Source organism: Callithrix jacchus, chromosome 13, assembly GCF_049354715.1.
Source record: "Callithrix jacchus isolate 240 chromosome 13, calJac240_pri, whole genome shotgun sequence".
NCBI lineage: Eukaryota > Metazoa > Chordata > Mammalia > Primates > Cebidae > Callithrix > Callithrix jacchus.
The window spans coordinates 78187030-78199842 of NC_133514.1; the positions used below are offsets into that span (position 1 = coordinate 78187030).

The 12813-nt window shown below is 37.8% G+C and overlaps 1 protein-coding gene across 3 annotated transcripts in view; it reads left to right on the plus strand.

The window, feature by feature from the left end:
• The window catches only part of MAPRE2 (microtubule associated protein RP/EB family member 2), a 179334-nt gene that overhangs the window by 124014 nt on the left and 42507 nt on the right, over positions 1 to 12813 (plus strand). For all 3 annotated transcript variants that reach the window (XM_003734635.6, XM_008979707.5, XM_002757161.5), the window contains one exon: positions 7934 to 8079. In XM_003734635.6, coding sequence (XP_003734683.1) covers positions 7934 to 8079 — 146 coding nt within the window. The remainder of the gene's footprint in view (positions 1 to 7933; positions 8080 to 12813) is intronic.

Consider the following 12813-nt stretch of genomic DNA (forward strand, 5'->3'; position numbering starts at 1 on the left):
AGAAATCAATAAGTTCTTGGACATATACAGCCTTTTTCATTGAATCATGAAGAAGTAGTAATGAGATTGAATCAGTAATAAAGTCTCCCAACAAATAAAAGCCCAGGACCTGATGGCTTCACTGCTGAATTCTGTCAAACATTGAAAGAAAAACTAATGTTCTCAAACTATTTCAAGAAGTTGAAGAGAAGGGAATTCTTTCAAACTCGTTCTATGAAGTCAGCATTACCCTGACACCAAAACCAGACAAGGACACAGCAGAAAAGAGAAATACAGGCCAATCTCCTTGATAAACATAGATGCAAAAATTCTCACTAAAATATTAGAAAACTGAATTGTACAGCACGTTAAAAGCATCATTCTCTATGATCAGGTGCAATTCATTCCAAAGATTCAAGGATAATTCAATGTGCATAAATCAATAAACATGATACATGACATTAACAGAATCAAGGACAAAAATTCTGATTATTTCAATACAATAGATACATAAAAAGCATTTAATAGAATTTAACATATCGTTATGATAAAAGCTTTCAAAAAATTAAATATTGTAGGACTATACCCCAACACAATAAAGGCCATCTATGACACAACCACAGCTAGCATGAGACTGAGCCAACAAAAGTTGTAAAAACTCTTCCTCTGGCTGGGTGCTGTGGCTCACACCTGTAATCCCAGCAGTTTGGGAGTCCCAGGCAGGCAGATCACAAGGTCAGGTGTTCAAGACCAGCCTGACAAGCATGGTGAAACCCCGTCTCTACTAAAAATACAAAAAAGAATTAGCCGGGCATGGTGGCATGTGCCTGTAGTCCCTGCAACTCAGGTGGCTCAGGCGGCTCAGGCAGGAGAATCGCTTGAACCAGGGAGGCCGAGGTTGCAGTGAGACGAGATCATGCCATTGCACCCCAGCCTGGGTGACTGAGTGAGACTCCGTCTCAAAAAAAAAAAAAAACACAACTCTTCCTCTAAGATCTGGAACAAGGTTGTCCACTTTAACCACTTCTATTCAACATTGTTCTGGAAGTCCTAGCCAGAGTAATTAGAAAGGAGAAAGAAATAAAAGGCATCCAAATTAGAAAAGAATAAGTCAGGGCCAGGCATGGTGACTCACACCTGTAATCCCAGCACTTTGGGAGGCCAAAGCAGGCAGAGCAGTTGAGGTCAAGAGTTTGAGACCAGCCTGGCCAACATGATGAAACCCCATCTCTACTAAAAGTACTCAAAAATGATCCAGGCATGGTGGCGGCACCTGTAGTCCCAGCTATTCGGGAGGCTGAGGCAGGAGAATCTCTTGAACCCAGGAAGCAGTGGTTGCAGCAAGCCAAAATCACACCACTGTACTCCAGCCTGGGAGGTAGAGTGAGATACCGTCTCAAAAAAAAAAAAAATAGAAAGTCAAACTGTTTGGAGACAGCGTGATTATATATTTATATATCCCTAAAAACTCAATTTAAAAAAAAACTGTTAGAACTAATAAACAAATTTTGTTTCAGGATACAAAATCAACATAACAGAAGTCAGCAGCATTTCTACAGGCTGATAGCAAACTATCTGAAAAAGAAATTAAGAAAGCAGTACCTCTTAGAATCACTAGCAAAAAAGTAAGACAGGAATAAATTTAACCAAAGAGGTAAAAGATTTCTACAGTGAAAACATATAAACCATTAGTGAAAGAAATTGAAGAGGACATAAATAAATGGAAACCTATGCCATGTTTATGTATTGGAAAAATCAGTTGTTAAAATCTCCATACAGGTTGAGCATCTCTAATCCAAAAATCATAATGCTTCAAGATCTGAAACCGTTTTGGTTCTGACATAACCACAAGTGAAAAATCCACACCTAATCTTATGTGACAGGTCACTGTCAAAACACATTTAAACTTGTTTTATGCACAAAATTATTAAAAGTGTTGTATAATATTACATTCAGGGTATGTGTATAAGGTGTATATGAACCATAAATGATTTTCATGTTTAGACTTGGGTCCTGTCTTCTAGATATGTCATTGTATGTATGCAAATATTCCAAAATCCTAAAATAGCTGAAATTTGAAAATACTTCTAGTCCAAAGCATTTTGGATAAGGTCTACTCAACCTATACTACCCAAAGCTGTCTATAGATTCAATGCAATTCCTACAAAAATGCCAATGGCATTCTTCACAGAAATAGAAAAAGGTAATTTTAAAGCTCGCATGGAACCACAAAAGACCCTGAATAACCAAAGATATAGTGAGCAAAAAGAACAATGCTGGAGGGGACTGCAGTAGATGGGTGGGTTCCTTTGACTCCATTTATCTCCTTGGCAACAAGTAGACTGTCCCCCCATTCCCACCGCATCTGTATTAAAAAAAAAAAAAATGCTGGAGGCATCACATTGCCTGACTTCAAAATACACTACAAAGCTGAAGTAGTCAAAACAGCATTGTACTGGCATGATGTAGTAGCCTGTTCTTGCATTGACATAAAGAAATATCTGAGACTGGGTAAAGAAAAGAGGCTTAATAGGCTCATAGTTCTGCAGGCTGTACAGGAAGCATGTTGGCTTCTGCTTCTGGGGAGGCCTCAGCAAGCTTCCAGTCATGGCAGAAGGCAAAGGGAAAGCAGGCACATCTTAGGTGGCCAGAGCAGGAACAAGGGAGGGATGGGGAAGTTGCTTTACATTTGCTACAGACTTTTAAACAACCAGATTTTATGAGAACTCACTGCTTACTCGCTATCATAAGAATAGCACTGAAGGGATGGTGCTAAACCATTGATGAGAAACTGCCCCCATGATCCAGTCACCTCCCACCAGGCCCCACCTCCAAAATTGGGGATTACTGTTGAAGATGAGATATGGGTGGGGACACAGATCCAAATCATATTACCTGAAAATAGGTGCATAGAACAATCCAACAGAATAGAGAACACAGAAATGAATCCACACATTTATAGCCAACTTATTTTTGACCATGGTGAAAGGAATATAGGGAAAAGACAGTCTCTTCATAAATGGTGCCAAAAAACCTGGCTATCCATGTGCAGAAGAATTAAACTAGATCCCTGTCTCTTACCACATTAAAAAAAATCAAATCAAAATGGGCTAAAGACTAAGTGAAAGACCTAAAATGATAAAACTGCTAGAAGAAAACATAAGAGAAATACTTCATGACATTGATCTAAGCAAAGATTTTTTTGGATAAGACCTTAAAAGCACAGCCAACAAAAGCAAAAATAAACAAATAGGATTATATTAAACAAAACTCCTTCACCTCAAAGGAAACAATCAACAGAGTGAAAAGACAACCTACAGAATGGGAGAAAATATGTGCAAACTATTCATCTGACAAGGGGCTAATATAAGGAACTCAAACAACTCAATAGAAAAAAGAACTAAATAAAAAATGGGCAGAAGACTTAGACATTTCTCAAAAGAAAACATACAAATGGCCACAGGTATAGGAGAAAATGTTCAACATCACTAATCATCAGGAAGATACAATAGGAACCACAGTGAGACATCACTTCACCCCAGTTAGAATGGCTATTATCAAAAAGACACTGGGCACATTGGCTCACACCTGTAATCCCAGCACTTTTGGAGGCCGAGGTGGGCAGATCACTTGTGGTCAGTAGTTCAAGACGAGCGTGGCCAACATGGTGAAACCCCTTCTGTTCTACAAGTACAAAAGTTAGCCGGGCATGGTGGCGGGTGCCTGTAGTCCCAGCTACTTGGGAGGTTGAGTCATGAGAATCACTTGAACTTAGGAGGCAGAGGTTGCAGTGAGCCAAGATCAGGCCACTGCACTCCAGCCTGGGAGATGGAGCAAGATTCTGTATCAGGAAAAAATAAATAAATAAATAAATAAATAAATAAAAGGAATGGCTATTATCAAAATGACAAAAAAGTTGGCATGGATATGGAGAAAGGAGAACTCTCATACACTGTTGGTAGAAATGTGAATTCATATACCCATTATAAAAAACAATATAGAGACCCCCTCAAAACATTAAAAATAGAACTACCATATGATCTAGCAATCCCATAACTGGGTATATATCCAAAGGAAATTCAATCGGTATGTCCAAGAGATATCTGCACTCATGATTATTGTAGCACTGCTGACAATAACAAAGATATGGAATCAACCTAAGTGTCCATCAGTGTGATGAATGGATTTTTTAAAAGTGATACAAATACACAATGAAATACTGTTTAGGCACACTAAAAAATGAAATCTTGTCATTTGTGGCCACATGGATGAGCGCGGAGGACGTTATAGTCAGTGAAGTAAGCAAGGCACAGAAAGACAAATACTGCACAATCTTCATGTGGAATCTAAAAGAGTCGATCTCTTAGAAATAGAGTAGAATAATGATTTCGAGGGGAAAGAGGAATGGAGAGAGATTGGTCGGTGGGTACAAAGTTACATTTAGGTAGGAGGAATAAGTTCTAGGCATTCTATTTGTTATACAGTATGGTGACTATGGTAACAATATTGTGTTGTATATTTCATATCCCTCTTGCCCTCAAATCCCAGGAGTGTTATTTAGAGCCAACATCTCCCTTGACCTTATGTTGACCTTTCTCAAGACAAGTTTTTCAAATCGTAGCATTATTTATAATTGAGAAAAAGTAGAAAACAAGCACAAGGTTAAATAAGCAATGGTGAAATACCAAGTGAAATATTTTGCAGCCACTTGGGAAAAAAATAGCTAGAGGAGATGATTTTAAATGTTTTCACCACAAAGAAGTGATAAATTTATGAGGTGATGGATATGACAGCCTGATTTGATTATTACTCAAAGTATATAAGTATTAAAACATCACACTATACCCCATAATATGTATAATTATTTATCTACTAAAAACAAAATACAAATTAATAAGATACCTATTTTTTGAAAGCTATTATTTTTTATATACCATGAATAACAAATTCAAAAATATAGTGGAAAGAATAAATACATGATAAAATTTAGGAAAATTTTGAGAATAAGAGGAAGGGAAATTATTCTATAAATATATAATATATATATTATATAGATAGTAATACATGTATTACTATCTATAGAATAATTTCCCCTCCTCCTCTTCTCTCTTTCTAGAGACCTAAGTACATGTATTAGAAAGGCAATATGTAGTAAAAATAGTGCTTCTTATCAGTGGGGAAGGAATAGATTATCTATTAAGTTGTGATGTTCAACACCTAGCTAACTTTATCAGTCAGTGGTTTGAGTTGAAAATAGCAGAAGTTAATCCTGGCAGGCTTAAGCAGAAGAGGAATCTATAGGAAAAATGTTGGGTAGCTCAGAGTCAACAGAAAGCCAAGCTCAGAAGATGGACAGGAACCAAAGGATGCTAAGGAGCTGGGAACACAGCCTCCCTTGCGTCACAAGAATAGGATGATACTGTGCTGCTCTTGCTGCTCAGGACTTTAGACCCCACCACTGCCACCACAACTAAACTCTAATGGTCCCTGTGTATTTATGTAATTCCCTCAACTCAGAGACCGAGTCAGGCTTGAAACACAGAGCCTAGGCCATGGGCCTGCATCCGTATTGCTGTGAGAGGAAAGGGATGCCTGCCTACCTTCAGCTTCTGTGGTGGAACGGCACTGTAGCATCTCCCCAGGTCGTAGGTGTCCAAATGCTGGGGAGCCAAAAGTGACAGATTTCCACCAACATTTGGAATGACTAAAATTAGAACCATACTTTATATCATAGACAGAAATAAATTCCACATGGATTCAGAATTTAAATGTAAAACTTGAGACCATAAAAGTACTTGACAGAAATATGCATGAATATTTATGTATTCTTGGTTCAGTAAAGTTGATAAGCAAGACATTAAAATAAGAAAGCCATTTAAAATATTGGTAGAGCATATTAAATGATGCAGAAAGAGAATCATGGTCTGTTGAGTTTCAGAAAGTTTACATTAAAAAATGATATAATATGATTACATTTTTAAAACAGGATCACATTTTTAAGAAACCACACAAACACACTCCCTTTCAAAGAGGATTAGAATGGCATATACCAGGATGTTTCAAGTGGTTATCTCTGAATGATGACACTAGAGATGATTTTGCCTTCCTTCCCTCACTATATGGAAGAGGGTTTTTGTTTTTTGTTTCAAAAGCTGTTATTTCTTTTTTAAATCTGAAACATGAGGGATTTGGTTGGTTAATTTTAAGAGTATATAGTATCTGGGTTTCCATAGATAAATTTTATGCTAAACTCTACAAAAGTGAAAATAACTTAAAGACCAGGTAATAGACAGTTGTGTTTCAATACTCCCATACGTTTAAAAATAATGTTAAAGAGGCTATTGGAATTTGCTCCATCCGGCGACCCTTCAAAAGAAAGAACTGGTTAGTGAATGATGACTCAAAGAATAGCCTCCCAATCATGATGTTTCTCTTACCTCCCCCAGTGTCTTCTTTTTTAGGGGGAAAGCAGTTGTTTTATTTTGTCTTGTTTTTAAGAGAACCCATCTGCTTGACTAGGAACTTACTAGTTAATATTCAGGGTATTTTATCTAAAGGAAAGCCAAATGCAGAGAATCTGGAGATACTTGTTATGGCCTATATTTCATCACCTTACGTTCTTACCTGCAAGATAGGAGTTGCCCCAACATTTCCTGTTCTAGCAACCCTTACATTCTTGGTGTCTTGTTCCCTCTTATCTGAGATTCCTGTCTCAGTAAAGGATGCCTAACCTTTATTTCACATAAGAGATAGAGTAGTCCTTCCTTCTTAAAGTGAGTCACCCAAGTGGAAGGACTGGCTCTTCGCAGAAGCCTTGGTGGTGTGAAGGATGAGGAGAGGCACTTCATGTTCCAAAAAGACTGATCATGGGCACATCATAGAAATGGACCAAGAGATCTGGAGATAACAAAGGAAGAAAACCTAAAAATCGTGGCTTGTACCTATTCCTACCACTTGGTTTCCTTTCTTATTAAAGAAAAAGAATCATTCTGGCTTCTAATTTGTTTTCCTAAATGTCATTACCTTTACTAGAAGGAAGATATGAATCAGTAAACACAGCTTGCCAGGATTTCCCAGTTCTAGTGGTCATGTTCAAAGAGTTCTTCATATTGTTTTAAAAAGTCCCCTTTTTCTATGATCATTTCCTCAGGGGGCTCATTGGATATTTCTGTCATGTTTCTCAGTCATAAACAACATGACTCTGAACTTCTGTAAGTTTCAGTATCTGTGTCTTCATACTTCATGTTCATATGGAGACCCCATTGCTCTGGACTGGAATTAAATTGGTATTAATTTGGCTTATAATAAAATTTAGCAATTAAATTTACCAATCTAATACTTAATAAGTAATAATAATAAGCATAAGTAATACTTAATGATACTTAATACTTAAGTTGGTATTAATTGGCTTATGTTTTTCCTATGTGGTTTTGTGAATACAACTGTATATATAAAAGAGCTTGAGCATATGTGTATTTTTTGAGCTACACATTTCATGAGAACTTTTGTAGTTATCTCGTGTTTATATTTTCCTCTTTTTCCTCTTAAGTTTATTTTGATGACTTGGAGCAGTTGGTAGCCAGGTGGAAGAAAGTGTTTATTTCTTTTCCCTAGTAGAAGCTAGGAAGAGCTCCTCTTGCCCTGGTTTCCTTGGCATTATAGTATGAGGTTCTGTTTGTTGGTTGTGGAACCTGGTGATACTCTGAGGCATGTAGTCCAGTACACAGTGGTTAGGGTTGGGAAGTGTCAGGTGCTACATTGTTGAGGTAGCAGTCCCTTCCCTCTAGCACCCAGCTACTGTGGACAAGGAGTTGTAAGCGCGATGGTAAGAGGGACACATGCGGCCAGGAGTGATGATGACACCTGTAAGCACAGTCTCCTTCCAGCCTAGCAGTCCTTTACCACATCTGGGTACCATAAGACTCACTCCAGTACTGTTCTTGTTTCTTTCCAGGAGCGGCCTATTGCCAGTTCATGGACATGCTCTTCCCAGGCTGCATTAGTTTGAAGAAAGTAAAATTTCAAGCAAAGCTGGAACATGAGTATATTCACAATTTTAAACTTCTGCAAGCATCATTTAAACGAATGAACGTTGATAAGGTAGGAGACTTGTAGCTCCATAAAATGTGGTATTTTTTCCTTAAAATTGTTTTTGTGCATAAATGCAAAAGTCCAGGAGCACACCAATGGGATATATCTTGATATCTCAACAGTAGGCTAGGGTCTGTCCCTAGCATAAAGCTTTGCTCTAACTTCTTGTATTTTTATGAGGCTTTCATTTCAGATTTTCTAAACTCGTAGCCGGTAGACTTAAAAACTAGCAGGGCTCACAAATGTTAAAGTGTTATTAGTTATATTTAGCACTGCAGATGAGAAACTTTTATGTTTGCCAGATGCCACTGTGGTTCTTTGTATTTTGTTCCTTTGGGGAAATAAAATGTCATGGTGGAAACAGCATGGGTTTGAATCCCAGCTTCATGACTTGAGCAAGTTATTTAAATTCTTTGAGTCTCATTTTACCTATCTGTACAATGGGACTAAAAACCTCTTATCCATGGTTACAAAGTTGACATGAGGACAGTGTCCAGTATAGTGTGTGCGCTCAGATTCTCAATGCTCATAAATTGCCCTGTTTTTCCCATGAGTTATTATACTTTTGTCCTGGAGTACTTTTTCTGTCAATAAGGAATTATTGCTAAAACTCAGTCTTTTTCTGCATGTTTACTGCTATTTAAATACATGTTTAATCTATGTTCCTTATTTAGGATATATCTCTTAGCATGAATGAGCTTGGAAATAAATGAATTTTGAATAAGGGAAAAGAGATAAAACAGCAGGGGAGAAATGGAAAACTTCTTTGAATAAACAGTGGTCATAAATAGGTTATGCAAACGAAAAATAAAATACCAGGTTATAAAAGATAGAGATTAAAGGGAAGTTTGATACACTATGTATTTTGTTAGCTAATGCAATTAATATCTTCTTAAATAGTGACATTCTTATCAATATACTAAGAAAATCCTGACTTCTCATTTTCTCGGAATTTTTATTTCAAAACATACATTCTCGGCCTGGTGCGGTGGCTCAAGCCTGTAATCCCAGCACTTTGGGAGGCCGAGACGGGTGGATCACAAGGTCAAGAGATCGAGACCATCCTGGTCAACATGGTGAAACCCCGTCTCTCCTAAAAATACAAAAAATTAGCTGGGCACGGTGGCGCGTGCCTGTAATCCCAGCTACTCAGGAGGCTAAGGCAGGAGAATTGCCTGAACCCAGGAAGCGGAGGTTGCGGTGAGCCGAGATCGAGCCTGGGTAACAAGAGTGAAACTCCGTCTCAAACAAACAAACAAACAAAAAAAAAAAACATACATTCTCTTTAACATCTTAGCCCTTTGGGTTCTTTCCAACTTTAGGTTCTTTGTCCTGGTTAATTTCCAATTAGCTCTTCCCATATGTACTCAGAACTAGGGATATATAGGTTCTCCTTACTTTTATAATACCTCTTTTGTCTTCTTCATTCATTTCTCTATACATTCTTCTAGATTAGAAAGAAAATAAACACCTTTTCATATGTTTATTGATGGAACTTGTTATATATCAAATTAGTGGGCCCCGTATCTCTCTAGAAGTATATACACACAGAATGGAGGAGCAGTTAAGAATGTTGAAGAAAAAAATTCTTGCAGTAGAAGGAGACTGGCCATGATGGTCTTTGTTAGTCTCTCTAGCTTTAGTGTGCAGTAATTTTATCCAAAAATCCTGTGAGAGACAGCATTAAGTACCCTCATTCATGTGTGTCATAGCCTGATGGCATGATGGAAAGTTCTGTGCTTTTGCTTGCCACTTCAGATTTTGAACTTCTGTCCCTGAAGCTTTCATGTTGATAGAGAACGCAAAATTAAGTCAACAGGAGTAAATGCCTTCTTTTAACAGCTAATGTACCACCAGTGTCTAAAACTATTTATACATTTTCATGTCTTGCAATAGACAGAATATAGTAGTTTGTTAGTTAAAAGGGCTTAGGCTCTGAAAAGTCTCTTAAAAAGTTGATTTCTAACAATATCAGTATAAACAAAAATTTTAAACTCAGAAGACATATAAGTGATTAAATAACACAATTAAAAGTCAACTGAGGCTGAACACAGTGGCTCATACCTGTAATCCCAGCACATTGGGAGGCCAAGGTGGGAGGATTACCTGAGGCCAGGAGTTCCAGACCAGCCTGGTCAACATTGCAAGACCCCATCTCTACAAATTTTTTTTTAATTGCCAGGTTCAGTGGCACATACATGTAGTCTCAGCTACTCAGGAGGCTGAGGCAGGAGAATCTCTTGAGCCTAGGAGTTAGAGGCTGCAGTGAGGTATGATCTCACTACTGCACTCCAGCCTGGGCAACAGAGTTAGACTCTGTCTCTAAAATAAAAAATAAAAAATGTAAAACAATTGAGTGCACATGAGGCAGGAATTCTGCCTTGTAAGCAGACTTCACTGAAGTTTAGGGAAGTGAGAGAAGAGCAAAATATCACCAACAAAGCCTATTACCAGAAGAATCTTCTTGAAAAATATGGCCTCTTCCAAAACATTGCTTCTCTTTATTTTGCTCTGTACTTGGTGTAGCTTCTATTTTAGCTGCATAAAAAACATTTTTGCAAAATTTATTGCTAATTAATTTAGTTTAATGCATGCTTCAGTTGCTTTTCTCTTCCAAGTTTTCATTGATATGTAAGGTCTTTCTACATTTTTTAAAGTAGTCCTATTGATAATTTTAGGATATCAATGATACATAGCTCCCATAGTGTCAAAGCCTTGTTGAAAGTTTAATTTCTATAGCTTCTATTCATATTGTCACATAGCAAAGCTGTGAGCTGTGTGCTTGTCTGAATCACATGCTTACACGCTCAAACACATTCAGATACTCTCACAATCTGACTCACACTCTAGCTTTGTAACTATCTGATGATTTACATTCAGCTAGTATTCCCACCTGAAGATGTTAAAGGTAAGAATCCAGTGATAATACAATTCACGTAGCTAGATACATTTCCATTTTCTTTCAGAAAATAGTGAATTACACCAGTCAGAATGGTATTACTAAAAAGTCAAAAAATAACAGATGATGGTGAGGTTGTGGAGAAAAGGAAATGCTTATACACTGTTGATAGGAGTATAATTTAGTTCATTAAGCAATGTGGCGATTCCTCAAAGAGCTAAAAACAGAACTACCATTCTACCCAGCAATCCTATTATTGGGTATATACCCAAAGGAATAAAAATCATTCTACCATAAAGACACATGCATGTGAATGTTTATTATAGCACTATTCACAATAGCAAAGATATGGAATCAAGCTAAATGTCTATCAGTAACAGATTGGATAAAGAAAATGTGATTCCTATACATCATGAAATACTAGGCAGCCATAAAAAAGAATGAGATTCCAGTCTTTTGTGAGAACACAGATGGAGCTGGAGGCCATTATCCTCAGCAGACTAATGCAGGGACAGAAACTAGTACCACATGTTCTTACTTATAAGTGGGAGCCAAATGCTGAGAACGCATGGACACAAAGAGAGGAACAACAGACAGTGGGGCTTGGTGTGGGATTGAGGGTGGGAGGAGGGAGCGGATCAGGCAAAACAACTACTGGGTACTAGGTTTAATACCTGGGCCATGAAATAATCTGTACAACAAACACCTGTGATATGAATTTACCTATGAAACTTGCCTGCGTATACACCCCTGAACCTAAAATGAAAGTTTTTAAAAATGGTGAATTAGAGGCCAGGCACGGTGGCTCATGCTTGTAATCCCAGCACTTTGGGAGGCCGAGGTGGGGGGATCATTTGTGGTCAGGAGTTCGAGACCAGCCTGGCCAACATGATGAAACCCCATCTCTACTAAAAATACAAAAAAAAAAAGCCATGCGGTAGTGGCATACACCTGTAATCCCAGCTTCTCCCAGGCTTGAGCCTGGGATGTGGAGGCTGCAGTGAGCCAAGATCACACCACTGCCCTCCAGTCTGGGGGACCGAGTGAGACCCTGTCCCAAACAAAAGCAAAATCAAACAAAAATGGTGAATTGGAGCTAAGCCATAAGCCATATTTTGTCCTTGTAATAATTCTGAAGATACCTATAAGACCTCCATAGGGAGTACTAGTTAACTCTTTAGGTTAGAGTAGGAAAGGTTACTACACAAAGGGCTGAGATTTGTCTTGGAAGGTGATGTGAATGCTGTGCACCTCCTCTTCCAGAGTGTCTTCTATGATCCCCTTTATCCACTTCCATTTCTTTTTATCATGAATTACTGGGCCTGGTACTGGGATTAGTTGTTTTCATACTTCTCTCTCACTACATTGGAAATAAGCTCTGGGAAAGCTCAGTTTGTTTTGTATGAACCATTAGATCAGTGTCTGTTTTTATTGATTTAAATCTTACTCGTTTACACTCTCTAGTAACTATTATCTTTGTAAGAGTTTATCCCAACACAACTGGGCTACATATTACAAAGACATTTAAAAAGCTTTTCAGTCTTGAAATAGCACAACATCCCATGCCTCTGTTTTTCTGGAGAGACGTTTTGACAATAAACGTACTATGAGTGGGACCAGCCCTTCATGACAACTAAGGATATTCCTTTTGTCAGGCTTGTTCAGAAGTACTAAATATTCCTAGAAAACCAACAATGATGTTTTGGTTTAGTTACTTTTTTTATTTTTAATTTTTTTGTGTACATAGTAGGTGTATATATTTATGGGGTACAGAAGGTGTTTTGATACAGGCATGCAATGTGAAAGAAGCACATCAAGGAGAATTGGTTATCTATTCCCTCAAG